Raw genomic sequence first — 21,896 nt, forward strand, 5'->3', positions numbered from 1 at the left:
CCAACTGTCTCCCAGGCAGTCCTGAGGTCCGGGACCTCTCCTGCATCAGGTGGGCTAGCAGGTGGGTGTGGACCGCGGAGTGCTGTGTCACACGTGGTCCCGCTTGCACTGTGCATTCTAGGGTGACTGGTTCCCTTTTTTTATGGTTGTAGTTGACTGCCTCCCCCCCTTCGTTAGGACGGGCGGGTGGACGGGACTCCCCTCCTCCCTGGCAGGGGCTTATGGGCCCTCAGGGGCTGCATTTGACGTGGCCACGCGTCCGCTCAGCCCCCTTTGATCTCATAATGGCAGAGCGAGACGCGATTGGCCAATATGAATATATAACGAAGGTTATCCTATAACCCTAGTTATATGAATACTGGCTGAGCGTCTCGCTCTTCAGCGCCCTGAGGTCCCTTGGATGTTTTTCACGTATGGAATTCAAACTTGGAAGGGCGTGGACATGACCACTTCCTGTGTCTTGTAGGCACGCACGGGAGTAGGCGTGGTCATGTGCAAGTGACGCGCATGTGCAATCTTTTCACGCACACAGTAGGTGCAGGAGATGACATCTCATAATGGCAGAGTGAGACGCTCAGCCAGTATTCATATAACTAGGGTTATAGGATAACCTTCGTTATTTCTTTATAATACTACTATCTTTATTGTTACTTCTTTATACTACTATATTTATTGTTATTTCTTTATACTACTATATTTATTGTTATTTATTTATACTACTATATTTATTGTTCTTTATAATACTATCTTTATTGTTGTTTTTTTATAATACTACTATTTATTTCTTTATAATACTACTATCTTTATTGTTATTTCTTTATAATACTATTTATTTATAATACCACTATCTTTATTGTTATTTCTTTATAATACTACTATCTTAGTAAGGCTTAAAACACTATGTTTGCCAAAGAACAAGGGTGGTCTTGGTCTGCCAAACCTAAGAAACTACTACTGGGCAGCTCAATTACGCATACTTGTGCATTGGATACAAAAATACCTAGATTCCGGATGGGTACAGATTGAGCAAAACTCAATTCCAAAGACCCCTCTCAGATCCATAATATTCCTGGGGAAAGCATACTGGAAAAAAATTAAGATTGACAACAAATGGATTACAAATACATTAAAGGTGTGGGAAAGTGTAAGGAAAAAGGGGGGAGGTCCACGATCAATATCTAGGGCCATGCCAATAGCAGACAATACAGAATTCCGGCCAGCTATGGAGGATGGGGGTTTTAAAAAATGGGCGGATTTGGGCCTGGTTACTATCAATCAATTAATGGAAGGAGACTGTTTTAAATCGTTTGCACAGCTACAGCAATGTTTTGATCTACCTTCGAAAGACATGTTTAGATACTTTCAAATAAGACACTATGTAATGACTCACAGTGAGTGGGAAGCAATTAAGAGACCACCAACAAATGTGGAGCGGTACCTTATTAACACAAAAGAAAAAAACTTGATGGAAAGAAAGCAGATATCCAATATTTACAACATGTTACAACTAGACGATCCAGGAGACACCACCTATATTAAAGAAAAATGGGAGTCGGAAGCTAATGTGATCATAGAAAATGAAGAATGGGAGGACAGCCATTCAAGCAATCATAAAATCACAAATAGCCCAATGTGGAAGGAGTTTGACTGGAAGGTCAAGGTCAGGTACTTTAGGACTCCTCAAGTTCTCTCCGGATTTACTGGTGGGTCCTCACCACTATGTTGGAGAGGATGTGGAATGATCGGAGATCATACACATATTTTCTGGGACTGTCCAAGGGTGCAGACATTTTGGGTGAATATCAAAAATGAGATTAAAACCATTCTAGATCTTGACTTACCTCTGAATCCATCGTACTATATCTTGGGATGTATACCGAAAGGCACATACTATGGAGATACGTTATACATCTTGAGAGTGATACTGTTAATAGCAAGGAAAATGATAACATGGCTACAAAATCAACCACCGACAATCAAACAATGGACCAAGAGACTGAGACAGATGTATACAATGGAAGAAATGACTGCACAATTGCAACTGAAAAAAGATATGTTTATGCAGAGATGGTCACTTGTAACCTTGTACCTGGAGATACACTAGCATGAGTCTGACCCTCCTGACGCCCTCTCTTTTTTTTCTTTTTTTTTGTTAATTTTTTTTTTCCTTTTGCTAAATTTATTTTACTATTTTTTTTTTTTTTTTTTAAACTTAAATTTTTTATTAACAGTTTTTAGACAGACAGCACTTACAAAAAATAAAAAATAAAAAATAAAGAAACTAGCATCACAATAAAAACAAAAAGAAAAAACAGTGCACATAAATATTTACATGGGTATCACATGGTTGGTTGTCTGGTTCCCCTACTTTTGTTTTCTAGGTATTTGATACAAAGGCTGATTGTGTATCTCCCTTAAACAGGCATAAACAGGTAATTCCTACTCAAAGATGATAAATGCTGACTAAGGCTTGTATGTGTGATCTGGGTCCAGAGACCCTCCTTGAGCTTCTTTCTTCCCTTATCCTTCGTCCTTTCTTTTTTTTTCTCTTGTTTATTAACTTTCACTTTGCCTTTTGGTTCACCCATACACAAACCACCTCATCCCTGAACATTTAATATCACACCGTTAAACAGACATAAATAATAAGGTATAAAAGCATTCAGCAATTGTAATATCCCAAAAACAAAATAGAAAATACTAACTAAAGCACAGGTGTGTGACATGGGTTCATAGACCCTCCTTGAACATCTTTCCTCCTTTACCCTTCGCCCTCTTGTGTTGCATTTGGTTCTTCCTCTGTGATGTCGTTCTCGTTCCTTTTATAATCCTCCCACTTTCCCCATCTTTCCCCAAATTTCTCTTCCTGTAACCTCAGCATGTGTGTTATCCTTTCCATATCCTGTATTTCTTCCACTATTCCTACCCATTTTGCTATTGTCGGTGGGTCTTCCTTGTACCACAGTCTCGTTATTGCTTTTCTGGCCGCTATCAACATTATCTTTATTAAATATTTGTCCCCCCCTTGTATTCCCTCGTGTGTCAGGTCTCCTAAGTAAAGCACCAGTCCTGTTTGTGGTAGCCCGTATCCTAATATTCTGATCATTGCTTCCCCTATCTCCTCCCAATACCCCTTCAGCTTCTGACATCCCCAGAATATGTGCGTGTGATTTGCCCCCTCCTTCCCACACATCCTCCAGCATGCTTTTTGTGTTGGTGCATATTTTCCCTTCAGCTCTGGGGTTATAAAGAATCTGATTATGTTTTTCCATCCAAATTCTTTCCATATTCTCGATCCTGTTGTTGAATGTTGTACCTCGCATATGTTCCCCCATTCCTTCCCTGTTATTCCTATCTCTAGTTCTCTCTCCCATTTCTCCCTTATATAATCGGTCGTGTGTCCCTTGCTGGTCATTATAGCCCGGGGTATATTGCTGATATTACTCTTCCTTGCCCCCCTTCGTATGCCCATACTATCATCTTTATTATTCCATTCTGTTCCTCGTCTTTGGCCTCCCTTATTTCTTTGTTGTAGTAGTCTCTAACCTGTAGATATCTGAAGTGGTCCCTGTTTTCTAGTCCAAATTTCTCCTTTAATTTTTGTAGTGTCTGCATTTCTCCCTTCTCTATCATTTTGCATATCGCTGTTGCCCCCCCCCCCCCCCCCCCCCCCCCTCTCCCACCTTCTGAATCCATGGTCTAACCTCCCTGGTTTGAATCTTTTGTCATGTGCTACCCATCTCAGGACCCCTGACTGCTTCTCCAATTTGTGTGTTTTTACTACTCTGTTCCATATGGTCAAGGTGCATTTGGTGATTGGATCTAATAGTCCCTCTTTTTCTTTAAATAGTTCCCTATCTCCCACCAGAGCTTGTACCTTGTATCCCTCCCCTTCTTTTTCAATGTCTTTCCATCTTGCCTCATATCTGTCGTTACACCAGCACGTCACTGCTCTCAGTTGTGCTGCATAGTAATAATCTTGTAGGCTGGGTACTGCCATCCCTCCCTCTTCCTTTGGTAGTTGTAGTGTTTTATATCTGACCCGTGGTCTTCTCCCCGCCCATATGAACCTCGATATCAGTCTGTCCCACTCCCTGAATTGATTCTGTGGTATTTGTATCGGTAGTGACTGGAATAGGTACAGTAACCTTGATAGTATGTTCATTTTAATGACCTCTATTCTTGAATTGAAGTCCAAGGGCATTACTGTCCATCTCTCTAAGTCTCTCTTGATGTTCTGATTTATCTGTGTATAATTCGCCTCAAACAGTTTCTCCACCCCTCTTGTGATGTTCACCCCTAAGTATTTAATCTTGTCCATGTCCCATCTTATCCCGTACTGTTCTCTAATTTCCGTCGTTGGAGAATAGTTCCATGCTAAGGTCTGTGTCTTTGTCACGTTTAGTTTGTATCCTGAGTAGTGGCCATATTCCTTCAGTAGATCCATCAGTGCCGGGAAGCTCTTTTCTGGTTGCCTCATGTATACTATCACGTCGTCTGCAAATAGGCCTAGTTTATATTCCGTTCCCTTTATCCTTACTCCCTTGATGTCCTCGGTCTGTCTGATCAGTTGTGCCAGTGGTTCTATGAAAACGGCGAAGAGCGTCGGTGAGAGACAACATCCCTGTCTGGTAGCCCTCTCTAATCTGATTCTATCCGTCAAGCTGCCATTCACCTTAACCCTCGCTGTCGGTTCTTGATATAGCGCCTTGATCATCTTCATCGCCCTCCCGTTCAGTCTGAACCTCATCAATGTTTTATATAAAAATGTCCAGCTCACACTGTCGAATGCTTTTTCTGCATCTAGGCTAATCAGTACCGCGCTACCCCCTTGTTTTTGTATCTCCTCTACTATGTGTAATGTCTTTCTCACGTTGTCCTGTGTCTGTCTCCCTTTAATAAATCCAGTTTGATCTTCATCTATAATGTCTGGCATAAACGTCTCAAATCTTTTTGATATTATCGATGTATACATCTTGTTATCTACGTTAAGTATGGACACAGGTCTGAAACTACTACATAATTCCCTATCCTTCCCTTCCTTCGGTATCGTGGTGATTATGGCTTCCTTCCACGAGGGGGGCATTTTCCCCTCTTCCATCGTGTGTCTGAACGCCGCCCCTAACATGGGTGCTAATTCAGTTCTAAATGTCTTGTAGAATTCCGATGGGAATCCGTCGCTCCCCGGAGACTTGTTGTTTTTAGCTCTACTAATTGCCTCTTCCAGTTCTTGTTCCGTAATTATTTTATTTAATTCTTCATTCTGTTCTTTCCCTATCGATGGTAACTCTAGCTTCTCCAGATATGTTTCTATTTCCTCTTCTCCCGCTGCTTTTGGCTGTGTGTATAATTTCTCATAGTATTCTCTAAATGTCCTCTCTATTTCAGCTGGGTCCCTCAATATTTCATTAGTCTTTGTATCCCTTATTGTGTGTATTGTGTTCAACTTCTGTTGCGTTCTAATTCTCCTAGCCAACAGTCTGGTCGCTTTTGGTCCCCCTTCATAGTACGTTTGTTTCATGAACCTCGCTTTCTTTTCTATTTCCGTCAATAATTCCCTATTTATCCTGGCCTTTACTTCTTTGATTTCTCCGAGCGTTTCCTGTTCTTTTGATATCTGGTGTCTCCCCTCTAGCTTCTTCAGCTTCCCTATCAGATTGTGATATGTCTCCGTTCTGGCCTTCTTCAGCATTGCTGTTTTTTCCATCAATTTCCCCCTTATCACTACCTTCAGTGTGTCCCATAGAATGTTTGGGTCTACCGCCCCGTTGTCATTTTCTTCCTTATATCTGGCTATCTCCTCCTTGATCTGACTCACCACCCCCTTGTTATTTAATATTCCTACATTTAGTCTCCAAATCGTGTTCCTCCGTCTCCCTTCTAGATCTACTGTCAGATATATGGCACTGTGATCCGATATGTCCGCCACTCCTATACTGCTCTCCCGTGCCCTGTAACTGTCCCCCGTCGTCATCAAAAAGTAGTCTATTCTCGCATATGTCACGTGTGGGTGTGAGTAATGTGTGTATTCCCTGTCCATGGCGTGCATCCCCCTCCAAACGTCTGTAATTCCCATTTCCGTCATCTGAATATTCATATATCTACTGATGGGTGCCCGTCCTTTTCTAGTACTCGTGGTGTCTAGGTCGTGATTCAGTACTACGTTAAAATCTCCCGTACATATCAATATCCCTTCTAGTTCCATCACTATCAAATCAAAAATGGTCTCATATAAATCCCTCTCACTCTCTGGGGGTGCATAAACATTTACTAACGTAACCATTTGGCCCTCCATTTTCCCCTTCACCAGAACAAACCTTCCCTCCTTGTCTCTTACTTCCTTGATCAATTCAAATTTGACTGTGTTTTTGATTAACGTGATTACTCCTCTCCTCAGGTTTTGTTCAAAGGAACTATAGTATGCATTTTCATATCCAAATCTCTTCAGTTTCTCATGACCCTGTGCTACCAAATGTGTCTCCTGCAGAAAAATCACTTCCATCTCACTTTTTTTATATTTCAACATCACTTTGCCCCTTTTTATCGCATTATTCATTCCATTAACGTTTAACGACATCATTTTTATACCTTTAACCCTGGTCATCTTTCTTCTTCTTTCGTCTGTCAGTCCCCCCCATGTCACACTCATTCCCCCCTCCGGTTGGAGCCTCCGCTCTCTTCACCGAATACATATAATGATTAACATAAATAAAAAACATAAACTTTACATAAAGTGCTCCCAAGGCGTTCGGGGGGTCCCTGTGTCCCCCCCTGTCCCCTGCTGGTGGGTGAGGGGTAATTGCCCTCCTAGCGAGGGGCCCCCTCCTGACGGCTTGGGGGTTTGAAACCCTTGCCCCCAATCGCTCGTCATATTTGTCCAGCTTTCTTACTGTTTTGTTTTTGCTTTCGAGCTCCTGGTCAAAAGCGCTCTGTCCTTCCTTTTGATCAAAGACCCTCCTTTCTTGGTCCCTCTCAATGTGACTCATATGTTTCATTGTCCCTCCTTCCTCCCATATCTGTGTACCCCTTTTTACTTTCTTTTCCTCTCCTCTATTTTCTATGTGATGTCCATTTATCCCCTTAATCCCTCCCAACTGTGTTACTCACAGCATGTGTCTATGTATCTGTTTCAGTATGTTCTGTGTCTCGCCTATCAAACCTAGTTATATTTCCATTTATTTCCTCCATCAGCTTGTGTATTATGTGTCCATGTATACGTTACGTTCATTTCTATATCCTGCCTCTACCTGGGAATGTGTGCTTATGCATATGTTATTTCAGTTTCTATACTTTGTCTCTATTTGAATAGTTTTTTCAATCTCTTGTGCGTGTACTCATCCGTTCGCCTCCTCCCGCCTCCTCTCCGTCTCTGGCCTCCTCATCCATCTCCGTCCTCGCTCCGTCACGTTTCACCTCGGCCTTCTCCTCTCTCCTCTCTCCGGTTTCGGTCTCCCGCTCTGATCCACCTGCGGGCTCCCTCCAATCTCTGCTGCAAGCTCCGCGTCTGGTCCTCCCGCCTCCTTCCTTCTCCGTCCTCCGTCATCCGCATCCCTCGCCGTCTCATCTCTCGCTCCGCTTCTCGTGCCGTTGCGTACGTCGCCGCCCCTTCCTCCCAGTGAATCCTTAGCGAGGTCATGGGTGACTGGAATCTCATTCCGTTTTCTTTCAGAGTTTTCTTCAGTCCCGCGTAGGACCTGCGTGTTATCGCTACCGCTGTCGAGTAATCGTGATCAAATGATAGTCTTTTCCCTTCGATTTCAATCTTCTTGGTCCACGCGGTTCTGAGTACCAATTCCTTAACCTCGAATCTCAGAAAGTTAATAATCACCGCCCTCGGAGGTCTGTCCGGTTGTGGTCTCGGAGCCAACGCCCTGTGGGCCCTCTGTATCTCCATTTTTTCCAGTCCCGTTTCCTTCAGTTGTTCTTTGATAAGCTTTTCCACATATAGGGTCACCGATTCCCCTTCGACTCCTTCTTTCAGTCCCCATATTCTGATGTTATTTCTCCGTGACCTCCCCTCCATGTCTGACATCTTTGTCTCCATCTGTTCTTGTTTCTGAATCACACATGTTAATACCTCGTGTATCTCCGTGTTCCATTCCTCCGCGTGTGCCGTCCTAGTCTGTAACTCGGTCACGTTTCTGTCCTGTTCCGCCATCTTCTCCTCCACCCTTTTGAGTTCTGTATTCATTTCACCTCTGAAGTCCTCCTGTTCCTTCCTCAATTCCTCCCGTAGCTTCCCAATATCATTCCTTATCGTGTCCGTGTTCAGTTTTATCGCCGCTGTTATGTTCTCCAGTATCCCGGCCTGCATGACCACGGCCCATCCTGGCATTCCCGTGTCTGCCTCAGCGGTACCTCCCCCTTCTTCCGCCTGTCTTTTCTCGGCTTCGCTTTGGGGACTCTGTTTCTTCAGATTCTCTCCTTCTCGTATGTTCTCCATTTCTATTTCCTTCACAATCGTTGTCTCTTCCTTACTTCTCGTGTGCATTTTCATTTTTAATTACTTTTCGGGTCTTTTTTTATCCGTTTTTTCGCTCATTTGACCAGGAGCTCTATCGCACGTGTGTTACCCGTCTGCTCTCCTATTTTTTTCGTTTCTTATCCTACAAAACATTTTCAATTTTTTTTTTAAAAACCCCCCCCCCCTGGGTTGTTTATGAGGCGTACTCGGATTATACAGCTTATCTTGATTATGCTGAATACTTTGAAAACAAATTGAATAAGATGGAAGAGCCTGAGTAACAAATGTCATTGACTATGTGAATCAAGTATATTATACTGTATGATTAATGCAATGTGATGTTCATTATGACGCAAAATAAAAGAAAGTAAAAAGAAAAAAAAGAAAAAATACTACTATCTTTATTGTTATTTCTTTATAATAATACTATCTTTATTGTTATTTCTTTATAATACTACTATCTTTATTTATTTATAATACCACTATCTTTATTGTTATTCCTTTATAATACTATATCTTTATTGTTATTTCTTTATAATACTACTATCTTTATTTCTTTATAATACTATCTTTATTGTTATTTCTTTATAATACTACTATCCTTATTGTTATTTCTTTATAATACTACTATATTTATTTATTTATAATACCACTATCTTTATTGTTATTTCTTTAAAATACTACTATCTTTATTGTTATTTCTTTATAATACTACTATCTTTATTGTTATTTCTTTATAATACTACTATCTTTATTTCTTTTTAATACTACTATCTTTATTGTTATTTCTTTATAATACTACTATCCTTATTGTTATTTCTTTATAACACTACTATCTTTATTGTTATTCCTTTAGAATACTATCTTTATTGTTATTTCTTTATAATACTACTATAGTTATGTAGTTATAATACCACTATCTTTATTGTTATTCCTTTATAATACTACTATTGTAACTGAGGGGTACAATTCCCTGACTGTATTGATAAGTATGGTATCATTAAACCACTACCGCCGTATGTACTTTAATTACTGGCCATACAGTACATGATATATAAATATGATGAACACTTCCCACAATAAATCGGTTCCACACAAAGTTATAATTAAGTATTTATTGCAGCAAAAGGTACATAATATACTTCTCTATTATACTTTGAATGCTCTTGTAAGGCAAAGGAATGTGCGTAGGCAAATCAATAATGAATGTCCATTCTCTGGTTACGCAGGAGGTAATTATACGACCTGAATCTTAGGGAATTATATCTATGGTGCACTGGTGATATATAGCGGGAGATACTGAAGGGTCCCCCCGGTTGTAAGCCAGCAGGGGTAGAGGATCTGTCGGTAGTAGAGAGTCTGGTCAACGATGACTAAGGAGACTCCAAGTACAGGAGACGGTGCAATAGTCTCTTGATCCACAGACGAATACAGCTGTTCTCCGTAGACTGTAGCTCCACAGTGAAGAAAGCTAGCCTGCCTCAGGCTCTCTGAGGCGCAGACTCGACGTGGCTCCTCACAGGGTAAATCCCACACACGTGTAGGCGTCGGCGATTCTCCGCTCCATAAATCACAGGACCAAAACAAATATAATCCAGCCGTAAATGGCTATGCAGTCGTCGGGTAGATTAATCCAGTGTACATGTCCACACGGTCCTCGTCTAGGTCTCCTCGGGTGAAAGCGCCATGAAAGCAGCCCAGCCTGGATAAGCACTCTAGCTGGTACGAGGAAGCGTTGGTGATGCTGGTCACTGTAGAACTTTAGCCGCACGATACACTATACACAAATAGACTATTACTGACTTAATAGAAATATGTCGCACTCGACGGTATAGCGCCAAACTCTGACACTTCAGTTATTAATTCGCACGCGGTCTCAATGCTCTCTTTGGGGCCAAACAGGCCATACTTCACCGCACGGAGTATCGTGGGTGAGGCTTCAACTTTAGTTCCTAAGTGCTTCTGTATTCACCTGCGCCATATTTATATGCACGGCGAACAATCTAGTGCCAACCTCATTTCTGTCTCGTATTCTTGGGCAAGGCCGGGCATGTACAGACATGTCTTGACGGTGGCTTTGAACCTGACTCTGGAGGCATGGCCCTGGCGCCTGTGGACCGCTGTCCAATAGGAGAATGAAATATTATGGTCTGTACTAGGCTAAAGGGATATTCCGTGTATATGTACAAGGAATATACAAGGGATATCAAAACGATATACAAATACTATGCAATATATATCAATCAATAAATATATATATTCGGTTTAATCTGATCCTTTGTAACAGCCGCCTCCTAATTAGTCCCACCTAATTAGCTAAACAGAGACAGATTAACCGCACTGTCCACTACTCAATGTCTGTTGTGAGGGGTCGGGCAGTTCACAAAGTCATGGGGTCATGGTCGTCATCGATAGTATCGGGGAGCCTTGGCAGTTCTATTAGCCTCGCCACGGGTCGGGTGTAGATCCGTCCTTGGACGAGCACTTCGGCTGCTCGGACCTTTCCGTCGGCACCGGTGATCACTTTGCTTACGCGGCCAGCCGGCCACATAGCTCGGGGTAGTGACTGGTCGATAATCATGACGACTGTTCCTTCTGTCAAATTGTCTCTCTCTTTCACCCATTTCTGGCGGGTCTGTAGAGACGGTAGATAGTGGAGTAGGAAGCTGTTCCAAAACTTGTCAGCCAATACTTGACTGTACCTCCACATTCTTCGGCCGTTCGCTTCTTCAGGCCTGTACATTGTCTGTGGTAGCGCGGGGTCCAGCCGCCCCATCAAGAGTGTGTTGGGGGTGACTGGGTCGACATCTGCTACATCACTTGAGACGTAACCGAGGGGCTTTGAGTTCAATACTCCCTCGATCTCCGTGAGGACTGTCATTAAGACTTCTTCCGCCACGGTCTGGGCCCCAAGCACGGCGTACAGGGCTGTCTTTATTGAACGTACTTCTCGTTCCCAAGTTCCACCGAAGTGAGGTGCGTTCGGGGGATTAAACTGGAAGTCAATCTGGGATGGAGCGAGGTGGGTCTTAAGTTCTGGGCCCATAGCTTGGAAGCTCTCTCTCAGCTCTCTTTCTCCGCCTTTGAAGTTTGTCCCGTGATCAGACAATAATATAGACGGTTTGCCTTTCCGCGATGTGAATCTTCGGAAGGCCATAAGGAATGAGTCTGTGCTCATGGTTGGAAGGAGTTCTATATGCATCGCTCGGGTGGTCATGCATTTGAATACAATACCCCACCGCTTCTCGGTTCCTCTTCCTTTCTTTATATACAGCGGGCCAAAACAGTCCATACCGGTGGAGTGAAAGGGCTTGTCGCCGAGTCGGAGGCGACAGGGAGGTAGGTCAGCCATCCGGGGTATACTGGGCTGCGCTCGCCATTTACGACAGTCTAGACAGGTTCGCTGGAAGCGCCGCACTGCTTCTCTCCCTTGCAGTATCCAATAACGACGTCTGATCTCCGCGAAGACTCTCTCTGCCCCGGCGTGATGCACATCCTCGTCGTATTTCTTTATGATCAGCTCTGTGACCTTGTGTCGGCTGTTTAAGACTATCGGGTACTTGACGTCATCCGGTAAGTCTGGAGCTCTCCGCAGACGACCACCCACTCTGATGAGACCATGGGCGTCGCTCTCGGGGGCTAGGTGGAGCAGTCTGCTGTCTGATGGGACAGCAGTAGAAGAAGTTCTGCTTCTTCGTAGTCGGCTGCAGTAATGTCAGTAGTGAGCTGAACCTCTGGGTGGTGCCACAGGAATGTCTTTAGCTGCGCACTCTCTAGGGTGAGGCAATCGTCTATGTCGGGGTCTGTGGAGACGAGTGTGTTCAATCCACAGAACATAGATTTCTTGTTTTCGGCCTCTTTACTCCCTTCCCGTGGGGTGGGTGTAGGCCACTCTTCTTCCGGGAGCTTGAGGAACTCTGGCCCGTCACTGTATAGGTTGTGACGGGTGAGGTCATCCAGGGACATTCCCCGGGTGATGACGTCAGCTGGGTTGTGTTTTGTGTCCACATACCTCCAGCTTGCTACTTCTGTTAAATCTTGAATCTCTGTGACTCTGACTCCCACGAAGACCTTGTATCTGCACGAATCAGACCGGATCCATGTGAGTACTGTCGTGGAGTCTGACCACAAGATTGTTCTTTGCACCGGAATGGTGAGTTCACGTTGGATTAACGTGGCGAGTTGCGCTCCTGCTAGGGCTGCGCAGAGCTCTAGACGCGGGATAGATTGTTGCTTTCGTGGGGCTATTCTTGAGCGAGCCAGGATGAAAGCAGTATGTATTTCTCCTCCCTCCTCTCGGGCACGCAAGTAGGCCACCGAACCGTAGGCTACTTCGGAGGCGTCGCTGAAGACGTGCAGGTCCATCTGGCACGTCTCCGGCCTCACTGTGGGTGGGAAGTAGCTGCAGCGTATGTTGACACCTGGGAGTGAGCTGAGTTCCGTCTCCCACTCTCTCCATGTGGATGCAAGGTGTTCGGGTATGGGGTCGTCCCAGCCCTGGTCCTTGTCCCATAACGCTCTTACAATCATCTTTGCCCTGGTGGTGTAAGGTAGAATACATCCCAACGGGTCATATTGTCTGGCGAGTGTTCTGTATACACTCCGTCTGGTGGTCGGTAGTGCAGTCGACCTTCCCTGCTCCTTGGTCAGGGGTGTGTGTTTATAATGGAGCGAGTCTGTTTTGAAGCGCCAGACTAGTCCTAATGTCATTTCTTGGGCTTCTCCTGGGATGGTCGCCATCCAGGTCTCGCTGCTTGCTGCCTTGTCCTCGGGGGAGAGGCTGCGCAATACTTGCGGGTCGCTGCTGGCCCACTGCCTGAGATCAAAGCCGCCTTTGATCAGGGAGGCGCGGAGCTTGAGTAGAAGGGCCTCGGCTTCTTCTGGCGTCGAGACGCTTTGCAGACAGTTGTCCACGTAGAAACTATTTCCTACACTTTGTCGGACCTCTTCATCAGCTGCTGGATCCTCTGCGACGTGTTTTTGCAGTGCAAACGTAGCACAGCATGGGCTGCATGTGGTTCTGAAAGGGAGGACTTCCCATTGATAGATGGCTGGTTGCTCATCCCCGATCCTCTCTCTCCATAGGAACCGCAGCAGGGGCTTGTCCTCCTCCACTAGTCTCACCTGCAGGAACATCCCTTTGATGTCGCCGCTGATGGCCACCTTGTCTTGGCGGAAACGTAGTAACACGCCTAGTAGAGAGGGGCCGAGTGTTGGGCCGGGCAAGAGCTCTTTATTCAGATTTTGTGATCCGATCTGGTAGCTGCAGTTGAACACAATACGATCCTTGCCGTTGTGGTGGACTTTGTGGTGCGGCACGTACCATGATTCGGTCGTCTGATCGGCCTCTTTAATGTCAATTTTCTTTATGTGTCCCGCTGTGATTAGCTTGTTAATCTCAGCGCGGTACACAGTCTCTTGAGCGGGGTCTCTGGCTAGGCACCGCTCTGTGTTCAATAGATACCGCTCCGTCGCTTCTTTTGGGGCGTGGAAGGTAGGCATACCCTCTCGCCTCAGGAGTGGAGTTGCGTATCTCATCCCTCCGTTGACTTTGACTCTCTTTGTCCCCTGCTCGAGGAGGGCTATAGCGTAAATGTCTTCCTTGGAACAAATGTCTTTCTTTTCGTTCTTAAAGGGCATTGTCTCTAGTGTCCATAGCCTCTCGACATGCTGTAGGAGGGTGGTGTCTTCTTCTGTCACTCTGGAGTGGAGGTAGCTAGTGGCTGCTGTTCGGTTAAGAGACTTAGCGAGGGGGCCTTGTAGTGTCCATCCTAGGCGGGTCTCGACTGCTGCAGGACAGCCTCTGGGCCCTGTGTGGACCCGGTCTATCGGGACGATGAGGTCTGCATGGTCGGAGCCTATCAGCAGGGTCGGGGTGGCACCGTCTATGAGCGGTATAGGTAGTTGACGCAGGTGCACATATTTATCCATCAGCTTGGCGATGGGGTAGGTGTACTGCGACAGGCCTATTTCTTGGCTGGTGAAAGCGTTAGTAATCCTATACCGTCTCTCTGGCTGCCCGCTTGCTGCGATAGTGAAGGAGACATTCTCGCCCTTTATCGTCTTTAGATCTCTTCTTTTTGTCCGAATCGTCATCTGGTTTTCGCTCCCCCATAGCCCCAGCTGGGCCGTAGCGGACGCGAGGAGATGGGTCTTCTCTGACCCGTCGTCAAGGACAGCGTAAGTGTCCATGACCTTGTCTTGGTAACTCAGTGTTACGCGGACCACCTTTAAGAGCACCCGGGCGCCCCCGCTGCTGGCGGGGTCAATGTACATAACACTTGCCTTTGTGCTGCTTGAGGGTGCAGGCTTTCTTTTGTTACTGTCGTGTAGGACATCTAGGTGGGCTCCGTCACACCGACTACACCTCTTCTTTAAGCGGCAATCGGCTGCCATGTGACTGCGCGCACATCGGTAACAGCGTCGGTTGGACTTTATCCATTGACTCACCTCGTCGGCGGTCATCTTCTTGAACGTGTCACATTGTGACAACCAGTGTTCCTTTTCGCAGTACGGGCACACCATCTTCCACTTCTCTTTCATCGAGGGGGTACTGTGGTTCTTGCTGCTCGGTACTGATTCTGATTGGTGCATGACGGTCACCAATCTTCGGCCATCGTTTGCTCTCCTAGGTCCCTCTCTGGAGCTTGGGGTGCTCCGCATGAACGTATCCAACCGTAGGCTGTTGACTTCTCTCGCCAGGAAGTCGGCTAGGTCTAGGAGGGATGGCTCGGGACCGTTAGGATCACGGTGGTCTCTTTGCCGCCTGAAGCGCTCTTGTCGGGCGGGCGGAAGCTTCTCTAAAATCCTCTCGACATTAGAGTTTGCGTACAGTTCGTGCATACCCTTTTCTCTTTGCGCCCCCAGCATCCCTACCAGGGATTGTACCTTGATAGACAGGTCATCTAGTGAGCGATTGTCTGTGGCTGGGGGTAGGCGGTCAATATGCCTTATCTCTTGTTTTACGTAGTCCCATATGCGTCCATATCTTTGGTCGAGTGCTGCTAGAGCCGCGGTGTATGGGGTAGTAGAGGTGGCATAGGCCAGCGCTATATTGTGCGCTCGGGGCACCTTGAGGTGCTTCAATAGGATAGCATATTTGTACGGTTCATCAGCTACATCGGACATCATTGTCTCTAAGCACATGGATGGCTGGCACATCGGTGAGCGTTGGAAGAGAGGCCTCCTAGGCGAGTCTCCTCTTACGCCTCTTGGTGGGCTGGTACCTGCTGGGTACCATGGCCCGCGTATCCAGGTGCTGTTCCTCGGGGCTGGTCGTGCGTCAAGCTCACCCGTGAATTGAGTCGGGGGTCTGTAGCGCAGAGCCGCGGGGGTAGAGCCTGGGCTGTACTGGACCTCCTGGTCCTGTGGAGTACTGTGCTGCTGTCGGGCTTGACTCTCCTCCTCTCCCTCTTCTTCTTCCTCTGGCAGGTCCTCTAGATCCTGTAGTCGTCTATTTAGCCTCTCCGCGGTGTAGACCGTTTCTTCCTTGTAGCTGGGTCTCGCTTGGACCGGTCGGGGAAGGAGTTCGGAGGGGGGTATAGGCTCTCTCTGGTGGTCGGGCTCAGGGTCGCTTGATCGGGTAGGGGAGGGTGCCCTTGACCCCTGTCTTGACGAGGCCCTGGAACCCCGTGCGGAGGGAGGGGGTGTTGCCCTGGTGATCAGCTGCTCCATTATCTGCGCTTGTAATCGGTCGCGCTCGGCTTCGTGCTTGGTGAGAGCGAGGTCGCGCTCTGCTTCTCTTTGGGCACCGGCAGCGGCGCGCTGGGCTTCGGCGGCGGCGCGCTGGGCTTCGGCCCGGTCCCTTCCCATATTCTCTTCCGTCTGAAGGCGTCTAATCTCTAGACGTATACGATCTTCGTCGCTCCGTTGCTGCGCTTGAAGGCGTTCTCTTTCCATGGAAGAATGTTCGCGCTCACTAAGCGTCTGTGCTTGGAGTCAATCGCGCTCTGTTGAGGCTGCTAGGCTGGCGAAGAATGCCTGTGCCAGCATCTTGTCCGCCTCGCTGGGGGAAGACGCTGGTTGAGGTGATCCGCTCCTGGCAGTACTCGTTGGAGATCTGTTCTCCTGTGGCGAGTCCTGGAGATCCATCTCCGGGATGCTCTCCTCTTCTTGTAGCGGGTAGAGTTCCATCCCTGGAGGGCTGTCTTTATCCTGGAGCTCTCCGGGGACTACTTCTTCGGTCTTGGCGGGGGGTAAAGTCATGTCAGGTCCCTCCTGGTCTCCACCGTGAGCTTGGTCAGTTACGTTAGAACCCACTAGGGCCTCTATTGGCGGGGTAGCCTGGTTGATAGGGTCGGACATAATTTTACTATCTACTTTTTCCGCGTTTACCGTCTGTAGAAAGCTAGGTAGTATATTGGCAACGTAATCCTCTAAGTACTGAGGTGTCTGCCGTCTACGCTGCGGGCGATCTACTTTAGGAGAACCGTTTTGTGGAGTGTTCATCATAGGCCATGTCAATATTAATACCACTATATTAATATTACACTAGTTACCCTCCGGCTCGAAGGACCAATTGTAACTGAGGGGTACAATTCCCTGACTGTATTGATAAGTATGGTATCATTAAACCACTACCGCTTTATGTACTTTAATTACTGGCCATACAGTACATGATATATAAATATGATGAACACTTCCCACAATAAATCGGTTCCACACAAAGTTATAATTAAGTATTCATTGCAGCAAAAGGTACATAATATACTTCTCTATTATACTTTGAATGCTCTTGTAAGGCAAAGGAATGTGCGTAGGCAAATCAATAATGAATGTCCATTCTCTGGTTACGCAGGAGGTAATTATATGACCTGAATCTTAGGGAATTATATCTATGGTGCACTGGTGATATATAGCGGGAGATACTGAAGGGTCCCCCCGGTTGTAAGCCAGCAGGGGTAGAGGATCTGTCGGTAGTAGAGAGTCTGGTCAACGATGACTAAGGAGACTCCAAGTACAGGAGACGGTGCAATAGTCTCTTGATCCACAGACGAATACAGCTGTTCTCCGTAGACTGTAGCTCCACAGTGAAGAAAGCTAGCCTGCCTCAGGCTCTCTGAGGCGCAGACTCGACGTGGCTCCTCACAGGGTAAATCCGACACACGTGTAGGCGTCGGCGATTCTCCGCTCCATAAATCACAGGACCAAAACAAATATAATCCAGCCGTAAATGGCTATGCAGTCGTCGGGTAGATTAATCCAGTGTACATGTCCACACGGTCCTCGTCTAGGTCTCCTCGGGTGAAAGCGCCATGAAAGCAGCCCAGCCTGGATAAGCACTCTAGCTGGTACGAGGAAGCGTTGGTGATGCTGGTCACTGTAGAACTTTAGCCGCACGATACACTATACACAAATAGACTATTACTGACTTAATAGAAATATGTCGCACTCGACGGTATAGCGCCAAACTCTGACACTTCAGTTATTAATTCGCACGCGGTCTCAATGCTCTCTTTGGGGCCAAACAGGCCATACTTCACCGCACGGAGTATCGTGGGTGAGGCTTCAACTTTAGTTCCTAAGTGCTTCTGTATTCACCTGCGCCATATTTATATGCACGGCGAACAATCTAGTGCCAACCTCATTTCTGTCTCGTATTCTTGGGCAAGGCCGGGCATGTACAGACATGTCTTGACGGTGGCTTTGAACCTGACTCTGGAGGCATGGCCCTGGCGCCTGTGGACCGCTGTCCAATAGGAGAATGAAATATTATGGTCTGTACTAGGCTAAAGGGATATTCCGTGTATATGTACAAGGAATATACAAGGGATATCAAAACGATATACAAATACTATGCAATATATATCAATCAATAAATATATATATTCGGTTTAATCTGATCCTTTGTAACAACTATCTTTATTGTTATTTCTTTATAATACTACTATCTTTATTTCTTTATAATACTACTATCTTTATTGTTATTTCTTTATAATACTACTATCCTTATTGTTATTTCTTTATAATACTACTATCTTTATTGTTATTTCTTTATAATACTACTATCTTTATTGTTATTGCTTTATAATACTAATTGTTATTGTCGTCCCTTGCAGCCACTTCCAAGACCATCTCAGGACTGTTGGAGTTCGAGAACAAGACACAGGCAGTGGAGGTTCTGACCATCCTCAACCATCACCAGATCAGAATACCAAGTAAGCACTCAGTCCATCACTGTGACGGATAGGAGTCTTTTGTTTTAATACAAATTTGTATAGTCTTTTTGGTAGCACTTTATTTGAACTTCATAATTGATGCTCAGTTGACTTTAGCAACATTTAAAGTCAGAGTAATTTGATTTATATATATATATATAAACTAGGAGTCAATTAATGATGAGGTCATAAGTGAATACGTTAATTAGGTAATACGTTTCGCATCAACATTGGACAGTCCAAATATGTTTTAACCGCCCCTGCCCCGTGCACAACATGGACTTCATCTCAAAGTTGCATGACATTCAGACCTCGAAAGGAATTATTAAACATGCATTATATCACTTTTTCATGAAATAATTGTGTTTCTTTAGCAAGGTAAATTACAGAGTTGGGCCGAGGTAGCTTTCCAATAAGGGCTTTGTATATAAACCAACCAACTTTATCATACAGGAGACAATGGTGAATATCATACTTGTTACCAGTAATGAATCTGAGGGCAGAATGATAGACAGAGTCCAGTGGTTAAGAGTGGAAGCAGCAGCATGTCTATAAATTACATCATCATAGTACAAAACTAATTAAAACAACAACGATCATTTTCCTACTAATCAAAGGAAAGCTAGTTCTGTACATTTTCTGTCTCAGCTTGCTGGCAAGGTTGTCTATATGATATTTAAATGTAATTTTCTCATTGAGCAAGATATTTATACTCAGTGACCAGGGGCGGTTCTAGCATCAGACCTTTAGGGGGGCTCAGCCCCTAGAGCAGTAGCATAATTTCACTAAATGCTAAGGTATGTCAAGGGAGGGTGCGGGTGGGGGAGGGGTGAAGGGGGGGTGTGTCCCCCTTGGTGGATTATTTTTGTCAAATCAGTTGTTTAATAGTAAATTTTGGTGAGTTGTTTCTATACAATTCACTTATGACATTTAGGTAACATGAATGAACAACTACAGTATGTAAGTAGTAAGCCTATTCTTTTTTTTAATTTTTATTATTCCAGTCGATCATAATAATCATGATCATATTACGGAGCGCTCACTGCGTTCAAGAGAGAGAGAGGGAGAGACAGAGAGGGGGAGAGAGAGAGGGAGAGACTCACATTTTCATATATCCATCTATGGGAAAAAGACATTGCAGTGAGTGAAGGTTTGTTCAAATGAGGGAACAAAATACTTGAGGTAACTATTTTGAGGCCACAAAATATTTTTCTATTTTGAAGCCACAAAATATTATTTTGAGGCCCCAAATTGATTAATTTGAGGTAACTAAATACATTTTGAGGTAACAAAATACTATTTTGAGGCCACGACATATTCTTTTCATTTTGTGTGGCAGCAATAAGCCTTTGTAGCAAGCAGATTAGCTGGGCTAGCTAGTTAACATTAGCTGAACTGACATTAGCTTGATAGCTAACTAGCGAATAGCATCAGCTAGCTAACATTAGCTAACGTTCTTTGACACTTATTACACCAACACCATGGAACTAATGACTTATTTGACAATGTTCTCTGTCAGAATAGTCAGTAATTTTATATAGTGCGAGCTAACGTTTCAACATACTTGTCTTGTTGCCCATCAGCACTGGCAAATTCACTATTACTAGGGTGACCAAACGTCCTCTTTTGCCCAGACATGTCCTCTTTTCACGCCCTGTCCGGGCCGTCCGGGGGGGGGTTATTAATTCATGATAATGTCCGGCTTTCACGGACCGTTTGCATATACTTAAATTGACTGGCGCATTGCACAGAATACTACGGTAATCTGTTGCGTGTGTGACGTAATCCCTGAGAAGCTTTGTGGGCGGCTCTACAACTACGCTCACAAACAGAGGAAGAGAAAGGATACACGCAGAGGGGACAGAGCGCACCGCAGCTCACGTTCACAATGCCAAAGAATGTACTGGAAAACAGAGGATTAAAGTAAATGCAGCGGAGGGAGGGTGCGTTTGCATTTCATACTCTGAAACATCACAATCTATGGATTGCACAAGTGCCTTGCTAAAAAAGGCATTTCCAGACTCTGACACTGCCAAAAAGTTCAGTAGTGCGCGCACTAAATCCGAAGCCAATTGTTATAGCGCCCCACTGACTCGATTGATGTCGCACATGAAGCACTCAAATCAAACCACGGAGCAGTGAAAATATTCCCAATCATAATACAGTACTTTGACTGGAAGAGGGGTGGGCATGCAAACAAAATGAATCGAGGTTAAATACATCAAATGAGACAGCAGAAACCATTGCACAATATCTCATTGAAACATGGCAAGAAAAAAACGATTTGTCTGAAAAATATATTTGTTAACTGGATTTTCTATTTTCTATTATTTCATATATTTTGTTATTTATTTTTGTCCAGTAAGACTTGAAAAGAGAGCTATTATTTTGTTACAGGTTGATTTTTAAGTTATTATTGTGCCATTGAGATTTGTTTAGGCATAATCAAGCATGCTGATTGTCGAGTAACTTTGGTTTGGTGTGTCTTTGGTTATAGAGAGATATTGTTGTGTTATATACAGTAAAATAATACTTGTATATCCATAGAGAGGAGGCATACTTTAAATATATTAAAACAATAATGCATCTTTGAGTAAACGTTGAGTATCATCAGGCATGCGTTGCTCATGGGACGGGGGTTGCACACTGTGCAACCAGTCTGTGAGCAGAAGCACGCACATGCACGGATGTGCACACGCGTGCACACAGGAATGTGCTGCACTCGACTGATGAGCCAACTCGCTAAGTACTACTTTGCATAACAATATGGCCGGTCGTCAGGTGTGTTCAAATACGTTCTCAGATACATTCACACAAAACTTGTGAATGAAATGTGTTACATTCCATTCGTAGAGGCAATTAGGCACTGTCTTTAGTCTGTGCTATGCGCGGGAACATCTATGCGCATGCGCGGGAGCGTGCGCACGCGGCATCATTAAAACATAGTGCAACCAGTCGTCCCATGAGCAACGCATGCCTGAGTATCATTAAGTATCTCGAGGCTGGGGGGACATGTCCTCTTTTTTGGAAATCAAAATATGGTCACCCTACTATTACTATTACTATATATATATATATATATTTTTTTTTTATCTTAAGGGGGCTAATATTACATTTAGGGGGGCTTCAGTCTAGAACCGCCACTGTCAGTGACTCTCAATCCTAAAACCACTCACAGTGGATATATACAAACCACTAAACTCTTTATTTCTGGCTCTAGTAAACAGCAATACTAGATACGCTTCCTGAAGAGCATTAAAGGAAGATTGCAGGTT

The 21,896-nt window shown here is 44.9% G+C and overlaps 1 protein-coding gene across 1 annotated transcript in view; it reads left to right on the forward strand.

Moving 5' to 3' along the window:
• hnrnpll (heterogeneous nuclear ribonucleoprotein L like) overlaps nucleotides 1-21,896 on the forward strand; it is a 325,690-nt gene that overhangs the window by 298,552 nt on the left and 5,242 nt on the right. Inside the window, exon 12 of the mRNA XM_084317964.1 lies at nucleotides 18,523-18,621. Within this exon, the coding sequence (XP_084174090.1) occupies nucleotides 18,523-18,621 (99 nt within the window). The remainder of the gene's footprint in view (nucleotides 1-18,522; nucleotides 18,622-21,896) is intronic.

Source organism: Notolepis coatsorum, assembly GCF_963971535.1.
Source record: "Notolepis coatsorum genome assembly, chromosome: 7".
NCBI classification, from domain to species: Eukaryota; Metazoa; Chordata; class Actinopteri; order Aulopiformes; family Paralepididae; genus Notolepis; species Notolepis coatsorum.